Consider the following 22547-nt stretch of genomic DNA (forward strand, 5'->3'; position numbering starts at 1 on the left):
AATGTAAAAAATTGGCATGAGTAAATAATCCTCGATTACTGATCTCCGGGAATCACCTTGTTTCAAATATCACATGATAAAAGATGAAAATCTGTTTCAGGGTTCAATTTCAGATGTTAGCTGGTACCCAGGCATTTCTGGATCTGAAAGAATGGATTTGCTTTCTTATTGACTGCACTGTAACTAGGTAGTCTTGAGGCAGTTTTGGAAGTTAGTTTGTTAATTTACCTAATATGTGTCTGTATCTACACTTTCAATTTATGTGGAGATTTGGAAAAGTGTTTTGCATTTACTGCTATTTTGTAATGGACATTTTTAGAGCTGGAACTCATTCACAGATCTTCTTGCATAAAACATTCAATTTCCATTGTCATACAATGGTCAAGTAGGGGTAGAAGCCTGGTCCTGGACTGCCAGTGATGTTTCTGGGTTTTTGTTCCATCTGAGCTTCATGATGCTTGATGCCTCCAGCACTTTGTCACCTGCATTAATGAAACCTGATCGATTAAAAATAATCGAGTTATGCAGTTATAGGTTTGGAAAAACAAGGACCATCTCTGGCACTCCGACAAGGGCTGCCGACTGCTAGACAAATATGTTGAATTCATAATTATTATTAGATAATAATAATAATAATAACAATAATAATAATAATTATTATTATTATTATTATTAGTCTAATTATTACCAGCCCTTTCTGTCGATTGATGGAGGCTGGTCTAATACACACTCCAGCCACATAGGGGGCGGTATACACTGTCGTTGTAAATAACTAAATGTACTCCACTAGAGAGGAAAAAAAATGCAGGAAGCAACAAGGATATGACGCTAATACAATACCTCCACAAATGTCACTGGATTTCCAAAATCAATTTTCTTGTCCATAACCTATTTTGGTGAAACCTTACAGGGCTCACTTGGGCAGCTAAACACAGGTAAGACGACAACGAACAATATCGTTTTCACATTTAACGCCAATGAATTATTCAGCATGTCTCGACTGTTTTAGCTTGTTGATTTTGCCAGATAGCGAGCAGTCACATGAATAGCAAGAGCACGGCTATTCAGTCAGCGAGCTGGTGAATCAACATTAATAGGCTGGGTCGCATCACTTCAGATTGTCTGTAACATATTACGCCATGCTACTATTATAGTTTTTGCTCGCTAGATTTCCTTCCAGACAACTAAGTAGTAGGTTAATTTACATATTGTAGCTGACACCAGCTGTTTTTGGGTTCATTTTATTTTACAATGTAAGTTAACTGCCAGCTGTTCAGTTGACCGACTAGCTAGCCTCCAAGGCTAAATATGCTAAGGTAATCGTTGTGTCTTAAGAAGTACGATTTCAATTTATAGTTCCACCAGAGTGTTAGCTAGATCCTTCGATGTAATTTAGAGATAACTTGACTTGCTAATAATAGTAAGCATTGTAAAACTGAATGACACGTACAGAAATGCATCTGGTTGTATTGGCAGAAGTTAAAGCATAATTCTCAGTAATTATGCGCAACATGAACATGTATTTTGTGGGGTTTTTTATAGCAAGTCAGGTAAAACGTGTAAAATTTTATTTCCTAATATTAGCTAACGTTACAATGCTTTGTCTGAAATTTTCCAAGTACTGGGACATTGGTTAATGTACAAAAACCTTCAGTTCAATTCAGTTCACATTGGTTTAATTGTCCCTACTTGGGAAACGTATCTTGCAGAAATACTAAAAAACAGTGTAATCCGATACAACAACAATGATCCATACACGACAGTCACCAAATTATATAATAAATTAAAAGGATGCTATTTAGATGTATGAAGACACTATGCAGAAATACAGCACAGGATATACGGTGCTGTCTATACGTATTTTGACAGTGGTAAAATAATATGGATTAGTAGGGATTAGTTCCCTTTGTATACATAGTCCAACCATTTCAGGTGACTAAAAGTAGTTGGACAGTTGGCATCTCCGCTTTCTGATAAGTTGGGTGTTTGAAATCAATTCCTCAGTGCAGGTATAACAGAGCTTTCAGTCTTGAGTCTAGGCTTTTGATTTCCTGTGGAGTCTTTTATTGTGCTTGTCAGGATTAGGACCAGAGGTGTTGCAATGACAGTCAAGAAAGTAATTTTGAGACTCAGAAATAAGAAAAAAAAATTGCGTGAGTCATAAGCAAAACCAGTAGGCTTACTGAAATAACCTATTTGGAATATTATTAAGAATAAAGAGGGCACTGGTGAGCTCAGTAATTGCAAAGGGGCTGAGGAAGACCTGGACAGTTTATGACCCAACAGTGACATAAGGAAGAAAAACCCTGTCCTACACGTCAGAAACATTCCTCAGGAGGCAGGTCTGGGTGTGCCAGAGACTACTCTCCGTCATCTGTGAAAGATGGTGGTGGGGGTTGTATAATTTGGGCATGTATAGCTGCAACAGGTGCTGACTCATGGCCTTCATTGTTAATGGAACTGCTGATAGCAACAGCAGAATACCTTCTTTTTTTTTTCTCAGGCTCATAATGGCTTCTTTTACCATCATTGGCACAACTCTGGTCCTCATGTTGACCAATGCCAATAACAAACTCCAACACCTGAAAAAATAGCTAACTGTCCAACTGTGCCCTGAAATGGGACAATGTCTAGAAAGATATGTAATTCCTACATTGATCATCATTATGGATGTAAATACCCTCATATTAAAAGTGACTTATTATCTTCCAGATGTCTAGCCTTTTATCCATGAATGTGAAAAATGGGTGAGAAACGCCTTATTTCAGAGCCTGAGGTACAGGGAATGAAAGTTTAGCGCCTATATGTGAAAGTGCCACCAGAATCATCCGGAAAGAAATCTGAGATAAAAATGGTTGTACAGTTTCCGACATTTTATACAGTTACAGAGGGTCAAAATAAGCACATACAACACATGCAATGTTGGTTGCAATAAATAAACAATAATAAGTTGTTTATTGCATGTTTACCCATTTTATTAAAATCATACAGTATCAAGATTAAAAAAAGGTTTAACTGGTTTTTAAGAGATGTCAACCACTGAATGGGGTCAAATTGAACCCAAACACAATGGGAGGGTTAAACAAAAGTGTGAATGATGAGTAATAATAATGATAAATAAAGTAGAATTGTATTTGTGTGCCAGAAATCCCCCTCCACAGTCAGGTACAGCTCATACCTTGAATGATGTAAACTGTTCAAAATGCTTCAGTTACCTCTGTTCTGGCCTCTGTTAAACATGACTTTCAGTTTATTCAAATGGTTTGAAGAAAGCAACTGCCTTGAACCATTTGAGTAGAGTAACTCACTCTGTTCAACTGTCTGCTTCAATTATTCAGCAATTAAGTTAAATTCTAATCAAATCAAATCGCTTAAACAAAATAAAAAAATAAAAACGTTAATATAAATGTGAGACTGTTGAAGTTGTAAAGTTGTGGAGTAAAATTCATTGATTCATTCATCCTGGAATTGCATGAAATGCATTCTTTCAGTCCTGCCTGGCAAAGTCAAACATTTTATTCTGTATTGCATCATTTGCTTCATTCATAATGTAATAATAGTGTTTCTGTCACACGGTGCAATCATATTTTTTATGAAGCCAGTGGACTTGAACAATTGAATGAACTATCTCCTTTTTTTTTTTTTTTTTTTTTTCTTCCCCCTCCCCTCAGCTTTGGTGAACGCACTGAGGTTTCGGGTCATCGGCTGACGGAGCGTCGCGCGCGGGTCTATGCGCGGGGGCTCCAGCGCGGCAGGATGAGTGGCGCCGCGCTGGGCATCGAGATCGTGGTGGTGTTCTTCCTCGCGCTCTTCCTCCTCCATCGCTATGGCGACTTCCGCAGGCAGCAGCGCATGGTCCTGTTCGGCACGCTGCTGGCCTGGTACCTGTGCTTCCTCATCGTCTTCATTCTGCCTCTGGACGTCAGCACGGTCAGTTCAACTCTGCGATTCGCAGTGCGGCAGAAACATTTTTGAAATATCAGTGCCTTCCTTCAGTGAGGTGTTTAAGCTGAATTGCTTTCGTAAAAAATATCCAGCTGTTTATATTGATTGTATGTAAAATGTAGGCTAACCCATGTGTGTTGCTCTGGATTAGAGTGTCTGCTAAAAGTGCAATCTGTTAATAGCTTTTGTTTTATTTATCTTTCATTAAGTCCTTTATTTGTTTGCCAATTTCAGACCATTTACAAGCAGTGTAAAATTGATAATGGTGAGCAAGCAACTATAGGCCTACCTGCCGTGACCTCCGCCATCTCCAACCAGACAACAACAAACTCCACCGCCCTGCCTACTACAAGGTTAGGACCAGTCAAGAGCATTGTGTTCCTTTACACGTATGTGTGTGTGTGTGTGTGTGTGTGTGTGTGTGTGTGTGTCTGTGTGTCTGTGTGTCTGTGTGTCTGTGTGTCTGTGTGTCTGTGTGTGTGTGTTCCCATTTGGGACATTGCGAATATACCCTTCAGCAAGATCCCTAACTGAAAAAACAAAACAAAAAAAAAACAGTATAAATGTATTGTACATCAAATATAATGTGTGTTGTCTAAATCTCTGAATATATGCATGCACACATATTGTTTGTACATGTGCATGTGTTTGTGTGTCTGTTCAGGGGCTAGAACACAAACCTCAGCCTGTACTCCTGTACCTCCAGCCTTGAGCTCATATTAGATTTGAGTTCACTGCTTCAGCTGCAGTCAGATGCAGTCTGAGCTGAAATACCGCAGGTTCCATTACTCTAAAGGTCCCTCTGGGCCTGATGTTCTCCTGTGGAAAAGCCCCCAGCAGATCCCAAGAATACGCTTCATGGGATCCCACATGAGAACCGGTTTAACCAGAGCTTCTGAGAGAACAGGGCCATTATTCTGAAGCCTGAAGATTAGGCCCGGCATGTTAATTGATGACAGATTGCACACAATCTAATTTCTCCATTAGATGTGCTCTCATTTTAAATGTCAAGCTGATGTCTTTCTCTATTTTCAGCCTTCTATGCCTGGTCTGGCCTTCAGAGTGCCATCAGAGAGAAATCAGTGATCCTTAGTTTTTGAAAAAAACCTTTTCATATGGAAAAACCTTAAGTTCAGGCTGTGTTGAATATATTCTATGAAAACAGAAGTAGCGTATGCATATCTGGAGTAAAGGTCAATGAGTGTGTGCAACTTTAGCTAAATTGGGTGAGGGAAAGAAATACACAAGTCTAGTTCATTCAGAACACAGGGCTTATGAATCGGTTGGAAAGTGAAGATATTTTGTTATCGTTTGAACTCAACTGGTTTCACATTTGTAATTTAGGGTGGGCAACAGTTTGGTCCTCCCCTGTTTCAACTAAAATATGTCCCGTTTTCCCAATCATGCACATTTTCACTGATAAATCAGGCAACTTAAAAACCAAACTGCCGGCTAGCGTTCTTCCGAGTAACCTCCAACACTTTGTTTGCTAGATGATTCTCGTGTGCCACATACTTCATTAATCCGACAACCATGCCCCAATTATGTCCGTTATTTTAGCATGAGGAAGATGGCAAACCTCCTTTCATTGTATTACTTAATTAACTTTATTAAGGCTATAATATATGACATTTTTCTGTAATGCTTTTTTCTGAAATGGGACATTCCTGTAAATGGTTTGCATTCTGTGGTTGAAGCATTTCTTTTGCAAAGTCAGCTTATTGTCTCTCTTTTTCTTTGTCTTTTTGATTTCCTTTTAAAGTGTTCTGAAAGTGTGTTACAAGCCATGGAGCTACATTCCGGATGGGATTATGCCTGTCTTCTGGAGGGTGGTATACTGGACCTCACAGTGTCTCACATGGTGAGTGCAACCCTTTCACCCCTCAAAGCATGTGTATGTGTTAACATACTGGCCATAGCTTGCATCCTTCGTTCAGGGCCATATGCTGTACGTATAGATACTATGAGGAATAACTGGCACGTAAAGCAGATGTGGTCAGTGAGCTAGCAGGTTAGCAGGCTCAGTTGGGCATGGCTGGGTAAACTGAGAAGTGACGGGGCGTTTACCCGTCAGTGCTTTGTGTCTGTGAGTAAGGGCAGTGAGGAGTGAATCAGTTGTGTACACATATGGAAAAGGTATTTGGCAGTAATGTTGAGCACACCCAATGACAACAAAAAGTAGACTGTTGGTTGCACACTTGCCATTTAGGGTTGGCAATATGGAACTGTTCTCATTTGTTGGGGCGGTCCATGTTTCAACCAAAATGTTTTGTCATTCTCTGCTGTCATGTGCATTTTATGTATTCTCTAACACTGAGGACATACACTCAGTGATCACTTTATTAGGTTGACCTGTACACCAACATGTTAATGGAAATGTTTAATCAGCCAATCATGTGGCAGCAACTAAATGCATAAAAGCATGCAGATGTGGTCAAGAGGTTTAGCTATTTTTCAGACCAAATGTCAGAATGGGGAAGAACTGTGATCACATTTTTAGATCACATTTTTACCCCATTCTGATGGTTGATGTGAACATTCACTGAAGCTGATTAGATAATCACATAGGTGTACAGAAGTTCTAATAAAGTGCTCAGTGAGTGTATATTTATATTTCACTGTGAGGAAATGTATTTCCAACTACTGTGAGGACATTTATTTCCGCTGCATACTGCATACTGGCTCTCTCGGGCATAGAAAGCAACAAAATGCTGATACACTAATGTGTCTGTGAGTTTGAGAAATCAATGTCTCTTGGAAGCAAATGCCTTTAAGCTCCGTTCACTGCTAATGGCTTTTTGTTATCCTAATGTATCAACGCTGGTTGAAATTTGGTCTTCTCTGCTTTTATGCTGTCATTCTAGAACTGTAACTACTAAATGCCAGAAATGTATAGCATGTTGCACATTATACTGTGTTAGGATCCGTACGTGTTATTACAACAGCAACAAATGGCTTTTAAACAAGCTTTTAAAAGAGTTTCAAGGAACTTGAATTCTGAATGAGTCAAGCAGATTGACTGTGAGTTTATTCTTAAACTGTCAGACTGGTTCTAGCCCTCTTTAGTAACTGGTTGCCTTTGTCTTTCATTGCCTTTTCTGATAACATGATAGAATAATAGAAGGGCTTTCAGTGAGTACTAATCAATTATTTAGTCAGTTATGAGCAATTCAATTGCTGTTCTTTGGATAGGTAATCTAGTGTCACGCAGATTGAACTCCATATGTTGTATGGAATGTGCTCCATAAATAAAGTTTGACTTGTTAGGAGTTTTTCTATTGTATTACATGTATTGTTCATGTTTTAGTATTGTTTTAATTAACCAGGTATTTAATAAAGGCTGGGTTATATCAGGTTATATCAGATGTATGCTTTAATTCAGTAAGAGTGCTTGTTTGTAAGAGAAGGCCTGGCTATTTGAGATGAATGTTGTGTTTTAGTAGGAGTGTTTGTAAAGAAGGCCTGGTTATTTGAGATGAATGTTGTGTTTTAGAAGGAGTGTTTGTAAACAAGGCCTGGTTATTTGAGATTAATTTTGTGTTTTAATAGGAGCGTTTATAAGAGAAGGCCTGGTTATTTGAGATGAATGTTGTATTTTAGTAGGAGTGTTTGTTTGTAAGAGAAGGCCTGGTTATTTGACATGAATGTTGTGTTTTAGTAGGAGTGTTTGTGAAGAAGGCCTGGTTGCTTGAGATTAATGTTGTATTTTGTAAAGAAGGCCTGGTTGTTTGAGATTAATGTTGTATTTTGTAAAGAAGGCCTGGTTGTTTGAGATGAATGTTGTATTTTGTAAAGAAGGCCTGGTTATTTGAGATTAATGTTGTATTTTAGTAGGAGTGTTTGTTTGTAAGAGAAGGCCTGGTTATTTCACATGAATGTTGTGTTTTAGTAGGAGTGTTTGTAAAGAAGGCCTAGTCATGGTGATGGATGTTTTGTGGTGCACAGGCTGCTGCTCCCGTTCATGCAGTCATATGCTCGCTCCGGTGGTTTCTCCATCACTGGGAAGATAAAGACGGCGCTCATCGAGAACGCCATCTACTATGGGACCTACCTGCTCATCTTCGGCTCCCTGCTCATCTACGTGGCTGTTCACCCGCAGCTCCGCCTGTCCTGGTGAGAGCCCTCCCGCTCCTCTTCATCCTCCTCTTCATCCTCCTCTCCACCCCTCTGTCTCATTCACCTCTCTATATCCCTCTCCTTCCTCTCCTCTCTGCCATCAATCCCTTGCCCATCCCATCCCAACCCTGAATCCTGTTTTATTCATTATTAAATCATAATTAGTCCAGTACAAACATCCCTCCCTTTAAAAAAATAATTTCAGGGAGCAATAATTTTCCCCTGCAAATTATGGGACCTGTGGGGATTCCCTTGTCAAAATTTGCATCTGTTTGTTAATTCATGAAGGAATATTCTGACTACTCGTGGGTATCAAGGAACAGGTTACAAACTCCAGTTCACTCGTGGACCTTTTGGGAGAGGTGGGATACCTGCCGTTATAGTCCGTCTCTGGTTCAGTCCGGAGTGTACAGTAAATCACCTGATTCCGGGCCCCCAGGTATGAGCTGCAGACGATAGGCATCACAGCGGCCAACACTTGGGGGCTGTTCCTGCTGGTGCTGTTGCTAGGCTACGGCCTGGTGGAGATCCCGCGGTCCTACTGGAACAGCTCGTGCCGCGGTCACCTGCTGATGAAGACCTACTTCAAAGCGGCCAAACTGATGACCGAGAAGGCAGACTCAGAGGAAAACCTGGAGGACATCATGGAGGTGACAAACTTTCCGTGTTCTTGCCTACACGAGAAGAACATAAACTGTATATGCTCAGATAGCTTTCACCCCCCCAGACAGTTTTCACATTTCATTGCTTATCTTAAGCTTGAAATCACTGTCAAAGATAAAAATAAATAAAAAAATAAACATTAAGATGGTTGATTGACTAAGTATTTAGTTCCTTTGCTGTGGCAAACCAAAATTATTTCAGTATAGACAACATGGATTCTTCAGTATTAGGTCCTGCCCAACAAATCTCCTGAGTAAGCTACAGACTGTTTTAGTTCAATCTAGGGCAGGCTACTCTCCTCATTATGTATTCATTGTTATTACCGCTTCTCTCTCTGACTGAACAGGAGGTGAGGAAAATAAGTGAGGCTATTAAGTACAACCACCCTTTGAGGAAGTACATCGACACCATTCTGAGAAAGGTAAGGCAGGAAATGGAGACTACTGCACGCAAACCCCTGAATGTGTAACCAGGTGAAATTGCTGTGGCCCTGCAGCACTGGGTTTCCTCCTGAATCACTCCTGTCAACGTGTAGTCTCACCTTTACGGGGTGCTGGAAAGGCAAGTTAGGGTTTGTGAGGTTGACTTCCCTTGTCATCAGTTTAAGCCAGTGATATGTCATGGGTCAGGGTTCAGAGTTTTTTCAAGTTTAAAATATTTGCTTGCTTTAAATTAATGTTGGCTTGAAATATTATGTTTTCTTATTCAATTGGCAAATCTTGAAATGAGATTTCCTTGACAATTGAAATGTTCTTATTCCAAATCATGATATATATCTTCCCTCATAGGCAATATTTTTGTCTTATTTAGCAAAAAATAAATTCTATGCCTCAATTTAAGTTAAAATACTTTCATTTTTTAATTTTTTGCTGTGCAGGCTTATAGTACTGCATGACTATGCATATGACAATTGACTAGGCTCTTTCTGACCTCGAAGAACAATATTGCATCCTTATCCCCCACAATGCACCATTTCTCTCAACCCACAAAACAAGTTGGACTGAAGATGTAATTGTACGATAAGGTTATTGCAGTGGATTCAGACCCATTTTGCTCTGCCCGCCTCAGTGTCCGGTCGAGTACCAAGAGAAGATGGGGAGGAACATGGACGATTACGAGGACTTTGACGACAAACAGAACACTTACCCCAGTGAGAAGAGCCTGGTGAAGCTCCATAAGCAGGTACCACAGAGGAAGAGTTTTCGCAGAAGACCTCTCCCAATTCACAGATCCATCATATCTATTTATCACGCTACCAATTTAATGTGAGACCCTTCTTTACTCTGTAACAAGAGGCCACTGTGGGCGCTAATCTGCTAAATGAATAAATGCAGTTACCCTAATGTAACTTGATTGGCTGAGTGTGATCATGTGATGCGGTGTGCCTGTCGGTCAGGTGATCTACGCCGTGCAGCGGCACAACCGGACGCGGGTGCAGTGGCAGATCCTGCTGGAGCAGGCCTTTCACCTGGAGGACGTGGCCAAAAACGAAATCAGCTCCTCCCGCCAGTTCGTCCACAGCTTTGCCCCAGCCGAGCCTGCGAGCTGGTTCGCCCGCTACATCTACACCCCCACGGTCGGTGAGTGCGGCCCCCGGGCACAGAATGAGCCCCCGTTTCGGCCAAATTGCTCAAAGTCCAAGGCCACTGTATCTTACCGATGAGGAATCTTCTGGCTTTTTCCCCAAAGCATAAATACACAGAATGGAACAGAACAACAGGACAAGGCTGATTATAGCAACGAGAAATGCGGAATGCAGTGTTTGACACAACAGATGTATAGATTCATGGAGCTTAACACTTTTATGTGCATTTGTATCTATATTTCTACTGAGAATTATTAAACATGACTTTAGTGGTAGGGTCCATGAGGGAGAAAAACACAATAAAACCCCCACAAGTCTGCTACATGTGGGATTGCTGTCTTTATTAATGGCTCTTGTGTATTTCCAGTCGCAAACGTCAGTTTCTCAATGCAAATTTCAAACTTCCTGTGTTCCACTTCAAGATGAGAATGTTTCCTGTTCTAAGTGCACACATGCTGACTCGGCAAAGTCAACTTGGTTTGTGTAATTTGCATGTTAACTTGAAAAACATAAACTAGCAACTCATTTTTAAGCTTAAAATTATTTCTTTATTTTTTGTGTGTGTGTGTGTATATACGCATGCCCAGGCGTCTCTGTGTGTATGTATGATATTCTCTTTCCCTGCCTCAGAGCTGTTACACACAGGTGTACATGGTATGGTCCGGTATCTGTCTCTGGGCGGTTATGTACAGGTGTAAATGGTATGTTTCTGTATCTCTGTCTCTGGGCTGTTATGTACAGGTGTAAATGGTATGTTTCTGTATCTCTGTCTCTGGGCGGTTATGTACAGGTGTAAATGGTATGTTTCTGTATCTCTGTCTCTGGGCTGTTATGTACAGGTGTAAATGGTATGCTTCTGTATCTCTGTCTCTGGGCGGTTATGTACAGGTGTAAATGGTATGTTTCTGTATCTCTGTCTCTGGGCTGTTATGTACAGGTGTAAATGGTATGTTTCTGTATCTTTGTCTCTGGGCGGTTATGTACAGGTGTAAATGGTATGTTTCTGTATCTCTGTCTCTGGGCTGTTATGTACAGGTGTAAATGGTATGTTTCTGTATCTTTGTCTCTGGGCTGTTATGTACAGGTGTAAATGGTATGTTTCTGTATCTTTGTCTCTGGGCTGCTATGTACAGGTGTAAATGGTATGTTTCTGTATCTCTGTCTCTGGGCGGTTATGTACAGGTGTAAATGGTATGTTTCTGTATCTCTGTCTCTGGGCGGTTATGTACAGGTGTAAATGGTATGTTTCTGTATCTCTGTCTCTGGGCGGTTATGTACAGGTGTAAATGGTATGTTTCTGTATCTCTGTCCTCTCTCAGAGTGGTACTGGGAGTGCCTCCTGAGGCAGTGGTTCTACCGGGCCCTAGCGGTAGTTCTGTCGCTGTTCTCCGTGGCGGTGGTGTGGTCCGAGTGCACCTTCTTCAGCATCCGACCCGTCCTCTCCCTCTTCGCCGTCTTCATTCAGCTGGCGGAGCGCGATTACAACTACCTGTACATAGAGGTGAGGGACACCTGCCAGTGCCCTGTTTCACCAAACTTCGCAACAGCCATCGCAACAGTAGCAAAGGTCATGAATGCAGGTGTGCGGTGAGTGTTCTGGCCCAAAATGGCTGCCGTGCCTCACCCAGGTGGTTCAGGAGAGTTTTTTTTTTTTTCTTCTCTGTAAAACTGTGAAATGCCGATGAAAGGTGCAATATAAATTCAATTAGTTTTTATTATTATTATTATGAATATATTCTCTATTGTGTTGATGCTTTGTTAGCATCATAGCTATTATTTTGCAGAAGGTAATGGGTAATACCTTTTTTCTTGCATTATTATTGTAAATGCCTTGAAAGAGGATTTCCCGTCCGTATGCCCCTCTCATGGGAATGCTGACCGCCTCATCCTCTTTTTGGTGGTATTTCATCTCCCCCCAGATGGCGTGCTTCATCACCATCTTCTTCCTCTGCACGTGCGTGTACTCGACCGTGTTCCGCATCAGAGTCTTCAACTACTACTACTTCGCCTCTCACCACCAGACCGACGCCTACAGCCTGCAGTTCAGCGGCATGTACGTCACTCAGAGGAGATTGGGCAGCCATTTTATAGAGTCTACGACTCTAAGGGGGTTGGGGCCTGTCCACTGGGGGCTTATTTAAGCCAATAAGCACATCTTATTTGGGCGACATTGGCCGCCAGGGTTGCCGGTTCGATCCCGCCCTGGGTGTGTCGAAGTGTCCCTGAGCAAGACACCTAACCCCCAAATGCTCCTTGCATGGCAGCCAATCGCCAATGGCAATGGTTGGTGCCTTGCATGGCAGCCAATCGCTGTTTTTGTGTGAGTGTGAGTTTGTGTATGAATGGGTGAATGAGAAGCATCAATTGTACAATGCTTTGGATAAAGGCGCTATATAAATGCCAACCATTTACCATTTACATCTTGATCTGTATGGACGTCCCGCCTCTGTTTTTCGGATTGGTTGTTGGTATTAGAAGTACAGATTTCAGAAACCCAAATGATCAGCTTCTACATTCTGGCTGGTACCAGGAGTATCCAGTGCTTTTTGACGTCCTTTGTAATGGCCCCGTCATGAGTTTTTTTTAATTTAAATGTTTTCAGTATTAACAGGAAAGAGACGTCCCAACAGAAAGCAGGTTTCAGGATGCAGTATGTGGGGGGGTTTTGGCGGTCTGTTTTAGGAGCTTTCTGTGTGCTCCTGCAGGCTCTTCTGCCGCCTCACTCCGCCTCTGTGCCTGAACTTCCTGGGCCTGATCCACATGGACTCGGCCATCTCGCACCAGAAGAAGGAGCAGACCGCCTACACCTCCGTGAGTCTGCGAATGGGGTCTCCATTCCATCAAAAAACAAAAGGCCAAACTCGCAAAGAAACTGGGCCCACACCACAGCACTTCTGTTCTGCAAAAAAACAAGAAATAAGTGTCTTTTAACAAAGTATTTTAGTTCTGTATTCAGACTTAAATCTTATTTCTATTGCTTTTTTTGCTGAATAAGACAAAAAGATTCCCAACACGGTTAGATATTTTTACTTATTTCAAGATTTGCCAATGGGGTAAAATTTTCAGTTTTTCACAGTAATTTAAAGCAAGCTCATATCTCATTTCTACTTGATAGAAAAAGAATGTCTTTCGTATGTCTCATTACAAGACTAAAGCACATTTATTAACACGCTCTGTTGTGCTTACACCTTTCAGATCATGGGCTCCATGAGGGTCCTCTCCTTCATAGCTAACGGATTCTATATCTACTATCCCATGCTAATTCTTCTGCTCTGTATCGCCACTTACTTCAGGTGAGTCTCACACCATACATCTCTGTTGCCTTATTCCAGCAGATCCACTGGTCAGATTGTGTTCTTATGGAGGCTAGTATTTTATTCTATGATGGAAAACCCGATGAGGGTTAAAGATCTGCTTTTCTGGGGAATTAAAGCAAAAGTTGTGTTTCTGTGTGTTCAGTTCAGCATTGCTCATTTGGAACATGGACGCAAGTAGGCGTTAGGAGGTTTTTAGTATTTTAGAATTAGTAATGAAAATAACATAGGGTAATCTCTCTTTGAGTGGTGTTTGAAACCTCATAATGAGCAATTCATATGATTAGTGTTATGCTTCCTCGTAATTATTTTACGAGAGAGCTGTTCTGCCAGTTTTAGACGGGAAAAAAAGCTCCATTGTTCCCTGAAGGTGGTATATTTTGGTTTTCAGGAATTGAAAAAATGAATTGGAACTTGGCTCATATGATGGTACCATTGTATAATGTTAGGGACACACATACCAGGTGGGACACTGTTGTTGTACTTGAGTAAATTGCTGAATCAGTACAGTAAATATCCAGGTGTATGAATGGTTTAATGAAAACATACTATAATAATGAAGTAAAATGTGAGCTGTGTTAAGTTGCTCCGGATAAGACCTGTAATATAATGGTAGGCAGAATCAAAATGGCGGATATATAATATAAAACGTGAAGGTAGACTGAAGCACGTTTGTCTCTGACTCCTGACCATCTCTCTCTCTCTCTCTCTCTGCAGTCTGGGCACACGCTGTCTCAACCTCCTGGGCTTCCAGCAGTTCATGGGAGACAACAACATGACCTCTGACCTCATGGACGAGGGCAAGGAGCTCATCCGGCGAGGTGACCCGGGCCTTCTGTCCCATTTCTCCCATTCCCCTTGCAGACCAGGGTTCAGATGGTATTTGTTTTGGATTCAGATGTTTTCTGCATTTGACTAACCTTGCCTGGTGCACTGGAACAAATTGAATTATCCCAAAAGTGTAAACCTTCCTCCTTGCAGGCTCAAATGCACCAGGCAAGATCAATAGAGCACAGTAAAGTTTTTTAATCCAAAGCAAATACTATTTGAACCCAGGGCTGTCCCCTTGTACATTGAAACAAATGCTTTGAGGAAACCAGCTGCCTCATTACATTTCTGTTACCATGTACTCTACCCTTACTTTGCACTTGGCCAGGCAGTGGATGGTTGCTTTCCCCTGTAGCCTCCTGAGTCCCTCCTGCATTTACTACTCGCCACTGTTTGAGTGCTTTCTCCTCAGCAGGGAGTTTTTTTTACCTTGCTTGCTTTTGGGGGTTCAGGCCTGGGTAATGAGGCCTGCCCAATTTTCCTTCTTTTTCTGTAAAGTGTTTGTGAGCGTTCCCTTTAGAAAGTGCTTTGCAAAATAAATTGAATTTATTTGAATTGAAATATTTGCGTTTGGAAAACCAAATCTGATCAAGTATTCACTGAAAAAGAAACTTTTCCTGCAGTCTATTTTACACACCTGATGTCAAAGCCTTTTTTGTCTTTTTTTCTTAAATGCCCATTGATGTATTGGAGCGCGTAAGCGCTCGATAGATGTATACGGAATGTCGGTGTTTGAGAACAGAAGTATAAGGTAGAGGATCTGGTTGTTTTTCATGCAGAGAGACGGAAGCGGCAGAGGGTGGAAGATGGAGAAAACCGTCGAAGAGTAAGTGCCTCGTTCTCCCCATTGTTATTCCTGAGAGTGCGCTTAAACTCACACAGAGCTGGAGGTTGTCCATCTGAGCTCTGGAAGCTGGTACATCACTACCTTTTTGTGTGCCTCAGGAATGGAAAGAGCGCTATGGAAACCAGCGGGACGAGTACTCTACCAGGAACCGGAGCGCTGCTGCTGAGCTGAAGGAGACCAACTACTCCGACACGGTCAACGCTAATGTTAACCGACGTGAGTGTGCTGTCCACTGTCATGCGAGCGCATGCTGGAGACATTAGCATAGGATAGCATAGCATAACAAGTCTTTCCTTATAACTTTGATCTTTTATACAGGGAATCAGTCTTGTTGCCCTTTTTTGAATAAGACTGAGCATGATGCTATGTTGGTAAATGGGTAAATTTGTTGGTAAATTTGTTGTTCTGGAGAATTTTACATTACGCTACTTTATAAGGCATTTAGCAGACGCTCTTATCCAGAGCGATGTACAATGAAGTGCAGATTAAACACAGGAACAAGCGTGAAGAGGACCCCAGAGGACAGTATGGTTCCGAGTCCTAGCGTGACCATACAGATACAATCGGAACCCTTGAAGAATACATCAACTTACAAACTAGCATACCACAGTTGGCAGCTGGAATACCCCGAGTACAACAATACAATGCACAAAATATATATGTATATATATATATATATATTTATATATATATATATATGGCTATAACTATATAAGTGCCATTATAGTCTATGGCATATATAAGGCTAATCATTCCATGAGATGCCCTTTGGTGAAATGGTGTTCACCTCTGTGTGTTTGCCAGAAGCCAAGTACTCTCGGTCTGGAGGTACTGGCCGTCCAGAGAGAGACCGGATCGAGCTTCTGCAGGATGCCGAGCCGCTGGACTTCAACGCTGAGACGGCCTCCGATGACCTGGAGCTAGAGTCGGGGAGGTAAAACAGGCCTCCTGTTGACTAATCTCATATACATCCTCTCCTCTGCTCTCCATATATACAGTCCGATACACAACATATACACACATTACCAGCAGTGAGCTCCCCCTGGTGGTGGAGTATATTGGGGTGTGAGAAGCTCTGAAAGCTATTACAGAACCTTCTGAAAGGCTGCCCATACATGATAGTGTTGCACTTATTACGATTGTTATTCGATTTTCCATATCTTACCTCTTACTACCCTGCCTGTTGCACCCTGCAGGCACACAGGGGGCCGGTACCTGTCCATGTCCTCGTCCCGAAGCCGAATCTTTGATGACGTGTGACCCCCGAACATGGGCAGGAGGGAGAAGGGCCGGTTCTCACTCTCTCACACCTCTCCTCCTCCACACAGGACAGACTGCATCCAGAGAACTGCCACTCTCTCCCAGGGAAGTAGCAGTGCTTCCCCCCCCACACACCGATGGCACTCTGTCATGATGTTGTATATCACTCACAGTCCTGATACCCGAACGCGTCCCTGCAGCCTGGTTTTCATTCACTAAGCCACCAATTCTCTGACGGCTACCACTTAAACCTAAAGGATTTGGCGATGTTTTGAGAAAAACAGACTCGGTCCACTATGGACAAGCCCTGTCCTTTTTATATTAAAACCAATCTTCACTGGATAATTTATCAAAAATTTAGATGAAAAGGCATTACCCACACATTTTCATCTAAATTCATGTATTCGGTGGTTTAAATGATTTATGACGGCTGATTTATTGTGTTAACTTGGTTGCTTCAGGTCTATAAGCCACTTCCAGCCCGTTCTAGTAGCTATGAGAGACAGAGATAGCAGACTGCCTCATACGGTTTTGGCTCGCTAGTTTATGAATGGCTCGCAGCACACCTGACTGTGGCGCATGATGGCATTTCTTAATCATAAATGCTTATGTTACAGCTGGACCTGTGTTGCTTATGATTTCAAATATTCTGGTGACTGTCTAGTGTTTTTTTTTGAGTGGTGCACAGTTGTCAGCACTATGATTACAACTGGAAATGCGTTCTTCTGAATTACAGCTCATCTTTCCCACAGATTTTTGTATTTTTAGCTTCAACTATCAGTAAAATCCTATTAAATGTCCTGGTAATTAAAAAAAAAATAATAATAATAATAATTTAAAACGATGGGGCTTATTCATGGTTGGCTAAAAACATTTCTGTCATAAACTCGGAGTGTCATAGAAATCTATCGGAGAAACTGAAGTTGAATTATTGAAGTTTTTCTTCTTTTCTTTTCTTTCCATTCCTGTTATTAATTATTAGTTATACATATTAGCCTGTGTGATTAGTCCACCCCATTCTGACTGAATGGGTGAATTTACTCAGTCATTAATATGTGGCAAATGGGAAAAGCTTCGCTCTGCTCATTTCAGTCCTACCACAGTGTTGTGTTCATCTCTCTGAAATTGTATTTATATACGAATTGTACATACTTGTGTAAATGTAGTTGCAATATTGGGAAAGCGTGTTATATAATTTTGTGTTTTGTAAATACTGACATTTCTACATCACTAGATAGCTTGTGTCGCTATATTATTATTGTTATTATTATTTTAATGTTTAATTTTTAATTTAACTTCTCCCTCCCCAGTATCTGCAGGCTCTTTTTGGCTTGTGTGTTACATGGTAATGCAGCTCTTTTCTGATGCATGAAGCCACTGCATAGCTGTCTGGAATTATTTAATATTTTATTATTTTATCCCAGGATCTTGTTGAATTGGATCCTTTTTGAAAAACATGTTCATGGGATTGAGAAACTTTCTCTGATGTTGTGGAATCATAAGGCCGCAGTCTAAACGGGGTCTGTGTCGCTCTGTTCCTCTCTTTCAGTGCCTGTCCTGTGCGGACAGCAGCCATAGTGGCTGTGACTGTGTTACTCTGTTCCTGCTGTTTGAGGCTCATGTGCCGGAGGTTTCTTCTCTGCGGTTGCTAAAGCTGTTCAAAATAAGCTGGCATCTGCTGGCCTATATGTGTGGCAGGCCACCTACCGATAAGATAAATGTGTTCTCTGTGTCACAAGCATCCCAGCTGCTTTGCAACTGTAGCTTGATGTAATCAATGATTAACATGAACTTTATTGCCGATTAACGTCCGTCAACTGTTTAACAAGCTGAGACTGTAAGGAAAACTGGTTGGCATCTGTAAGGAAAACTGGTTTCCAACCAGCCATCTGCTTTCTATGTTGGCTGTAGACCATCTGATTGGCTACAGAAAGTAATGAATCTTTAACTGAAGGTTGCATGGAAATGACCTCAAATTTAAGCACACACCTAGCTACAGATGTTCCTATGCTGTTCAATTGTACAAGCGTTTGCACGCTCATTGTATGCGCGAACAGGCATTTGCAGTCGGGAATTTGAGAAATCCCTGCAGTTTAGCGATATTTCATATTTCATGTAAAATTAACTTTTTTGTGCAAACGATAATATATGCTATTCTGTGTATGCACAAAGTAAACTGTAAATTTCTTTTTTTGTCCAGCTGTTTGAAGGATTCATTTTATATTGCAGCGTTTATCGGAAATTAAGAATTTAGTGTCTCCCTTTGGCCTAAACACTTGAATAAATTATTGTTAAAGGCAGATATCCACCATTTGTAGCACGTTTGAAGTTTTTTTTCTATGGAATATTTTGGGATGGTTACGTTTACCAATATTTCCAGAGGGTTATTAATGACAATACATATGAACATGCAAAAACTGTTTGTACTTAACACATTTCATACTAATTCTACTCATACGTGATGAACCAAACCATTGTGTTTTTTCAGTATGGCAGGCCAGTATGTGACTTTGTAGACCTTGCACAGTGAAAGACAGCATCCTCATAAATACTGATTTCTTTTCTTCTTTTGTTTTGTAGTATGCATATACAAGACTACTAAAGTGATTGCTTTCATCATGGTGACTCCAGGCAGCCCATGAGATGGCACACCAGTCTGAGAAACCTGAACTGGCTGAATCTGTAGGAGGAAGAGTGAATGCAGGCATAGTTTAAGCTGTTTATATGGGTTGCAATAAAATTTGGACTAGCCATAGGGTGTTACCTGCTTGTTTGAAAATGGTTAATGAACAGGCCTTGACTCAAGGAGTGTGATATACATTTTTGCATTAAAAATAAAGCTGCCATGAGATTGTTTATTTTGTGGAAGCACATTTGTCTTGTATGAAACTAGGCACGAATAATGAGGCTGCATTGGAAACTTTAACCATACCAGATTAGGCACTACAGCTTCCATGGTATAAGATGAATAGATAGATAAATCACCCTTTTAAAAAATAAAAATAAATTCCACTTAAAGCTGTCTGATTAAATGCTAGGCCTGACTCTTGCGTGGAAGTTAGACTATTGTGTGTCAGTTTAGCCACATCGATTAAGAACTATATTATATTTAGCAAACAAATTTGTGTCTTCTCATGAAAGGCTGTCACCTTTCATTTGCTGTAGCATCACCAGTGAAGCGGTCATGTAAATACAGGGTAGTGTTGCGTAATGCAATAAATAAAAGTTAAACCTGAAAAGTGTCATCCTGAATTGAAGTTTGCTGATTCTGCACTTGAAAATCGAAAACGCTTTTTTTTGGATCGATGTATGAACTCACTTCACGAAGTCAGTGATTTTGCAATTGCACGGATAGTTCTGTTCATGAACCCACTGCGTTTTCCAATACTCAGGTTTGTTGTGTGCAGCTAAGGCTTGTCTGTTTGCTAGCATCATATTTTAACTAGAGTAACAGCAACCCGTTTAGGTAGCTTGTAATTTGAAGTCAGAGCGAAGGCATGCATTTGTGAAGAGGAAGCCTGCAACAATGAAACCATTAGAGTAAATGCAAAAAGTATTTCTAACTACTGTAAAAATTATTACTTTTATAAATAAGAATAATAGGAATTCTTGCCTTGAACAAAAGACCTTTCAGCCTACTTAATGGCATACACATGGATGTATAAGTATGAGCATATTAATACCAGTAGAGTTGTGTGGCCAGATTTCTATTTTCTTATGCACTCCTGTTGTGAAATTAATATAATTTAATGATTTTTTTATTTTTTTTTTATTCCTTGTGATGCACAAGACTGAATCACATGGAGTTTGCTGAATTAATCTTGACAGAATACAAATCTTAGTTTTAGAACAATAAATTGATTCATGTATAACGTGTTCCTTAGCTCTGTGTGTGTGCCAGTTGACCATGATGTTAGGGCAGAATTGTTAAGATAATAAGTTATTACACAGCACTGTTGTTAAGAAAGAGATTATGTATAAAGGAGTGGGCACTGGGGCAATTTTGCTTATGATCATGAGGTATTAATTATTTGAAGGATAACATACAGCTAACCTCACTGGACATGTGGCTATGTGTCAGTGGAGCAGCAGTTCTTGTTTTATTTATACTGATCATATTTACATTATTATGCTATTATGTATGCATTGCAATATCAACATGTGTTAATACTTTATCTGCTGAAAGCTGATAGCACTGGTAATAACTGCTAAGTCTTATTTATTATGAAACTTGAGGCCTGTGTAACCAAGTCGATCAAGCAAAAAAGAATGAATACTTAAAGGGTGGCTTCAGTAGGAGTCATTTTGATGGGCTGTAGAGGGGCTCGCATCCAATGCACTGCAGTTATTTAGCTGATGCTTTTATCCAAAGCGACTTACAGTTTATTAGACTAAGCAGGGGACCCTGGAGCAATGTGTGGTTAAGGGCCTTGCTGAAGGGCCTAACAGGTGCACAGATCTTATTGTGGCTACACTGGGGCTTGAACCACCGACCTTCTGGGTCCCACTCATGCACCTTAGCCACTACAGCCAAGTTACCAGAGATAAAACAAAACAGGCTGGAAGGCCTAGTGATAGTTTCCATCATTCTACTGAAGGGGATGTACAAGATAAAAACATTTATTATTTATGCATGTATGGCTTTTATGATCATTGATTAATTTTCACATGCTCCAGCAATTATCTGTACAGCGATCGATTCCTTTGCACTGAAAATGCACTTGGTTTGTCATTGCCAAGACTCAATTTGTAAATTCTTGCTTTTCACAAAATGGTTCATAAACCTACTTTGTCCGGTCATCTGCTCGGGCATGGCATTTCTCCCTGGTTGTTTGCAGGGCTCTTCCTGGCACACACTCCCCAGAACCAAAATGGCAGTCCTGCCATGGCAACATTGAATGAGGGGGTTTTATTGATTTAAGTGCCACTGATGGTTAAATACAGATGTCCACTACAGCTTGTGCTCTCCAATACCAACAGGCCCTTTACTGGATGCCACATATTTAAAAATATATATTTTAAATTTATTCATTGGTCTATTTCACAGGGTCAATGCAGAGCACATTATAACAGGTTCCAACACCATGCAACACATGTGTAGGGGCTCTAGCCAAGGCTAATTTGCATCCCCTGTCCCTGGTTAGGCTGTTCTAAAGATACAAATGTTACAGCATTTGAAGGGGTGAATTTGAACACAATGCTTAAAATCTAGAATGTGGAATGTTTTTTTCAACTATACGGCACTCAATGCAAATAGGCCATTTTGTTGTTTTTTCCCCCTCCCCATGCATTGCCAGTGATTCAGAAGCATTATGTTATTTGATTTAGACTATTTTCATCCCGTTTGGGTTTACCGCAGTACAGGTAATGCATGTGTAGTAAAGAGCGATACACACTGTAAATATTTAATTGCTGCAAGTGACTGTGTTCATAGTCATTTTGCCATGGGTGTGCAAAACAATTTAATCCAATGCCTGTTTATGATGATCTTATTACGGAAAATGATGCCAACCACATATCTGCTTTTTCTTTATTTCTCAGTTTGTATGAAAATGTACGGTTTTAAATATTCCTTTGTAGTCATTTCAAAATGAAAATGTAATTTGAAAAATTCTGTATTCAAGGACATTCATGTTTCCTGAGTGATATTATTATTATTATTTTTTTTTATGTGCACATTATTTTCTTGATAGACACGTGTTCTGAGGCTGAAATTAGATCATTTATTAGTCATGATGTACACTGTGTTCTCTGGAATAATACAAATCATATAGAAATGTTGTGATGTGTATTACAATAAACATGTTTATTTCAATGGCCTCTCCAGTTTATTTGACCGGAGACAAAAATCTAGTGAAGCCAGGATTGAGTTTGAGATATTTACTACTGTGTCTAAATAGAAAGTATAAGAAGGAGAAGACATATAATGTCTTCATTCTGATTAAATGGAATAATTGGCATAATTTCAGTCTATGTTTGATGACTTGTA

The 22547-nt window shown here is 40.6% G+C and overlaps 1 protein-coding gene across 2 annotated transcripts; it reads left to right on the forward strand.

The window, feature by feature from the left end:
• Positions 1-805: 805 nt before the first annotated feature.
• lmbrd2b (LMBR1 domain containing 2b) lies at positions 806-22373 on the forward strand. 2 transcript variants are annotated; one of them, XM_061263340.1, is made up of 18 exons: positions 806-935; positions 3672-3930; positions 4180-4298; positions 5708-5806; positions 7891-8058; positions 8501-8711; positions 9071-9145; positions 9793-9906; positions 10121-10304; positions 11629-11810; positions 12229-12362; positions 13015-13120; positions 13505-13602; positions 14341-14444; positions 15231-15277; positions 15397-15514; positions 16103-16232; positions 16495-22373. In XM_061263340.1, the coding sequence occupies exons 2-18, from the start codon at positions 3757-3759 to the stop codon at positions 16556-16558; spliced, it is 2127 nt and encodes a 708-aa protein (XP_061119324.1). In that variant the 5' UTR covers positions 806-935; positions 3672-3756; the 3' UTR covers positions 16559-22373. The 2 variants fall into 2 exon arrangements, with proteins under 2 accessions (XP_061119324.1, XP_061119325.1); XM_061263341.1 differs by having other exon boundaries at positions 16106-16232.
• The last annotated feature ends 174 nt before the right edge of the window (positions 22374-22547 follow it).

Source organism: Conger conger, chromosome 12 (genome assembly GCF_963514075.1).
Source record: "Conger conger chromosome 12, fConCon1.1, whole genome shotgun sequence".
Taxonomy (NCBI): domain Eukaryota; kingdom Metazoa; phylum Chordata; class Actinopteri; order Anguilliformes; family Congridae; genus Conger; species Conger conger.

Coding starts and splice junctions, on each gene's coding strand:
- lmbrd2b (XM_061263340.1), top strand. CDS start 3,757: ATGAGTGGCGCCGCGCTGGGCATCGAGATCGTGGTGGTGTTCTTCCTC. Junction 3,931..4,179: donor TGCCTCTGGACGTCAGCACG/GTCAGTTCAACT, acceptor TGCCAATTTCAG/ACCATTTACAAGCAGTGTAA. Junction 15,515..16,102: donor CAACGCTAATGTTAACCGAC/GTGAGTGTGCTG, acceptor TGTGTTTGCCAG/AAGCCAAGTACTCTCGGTCT.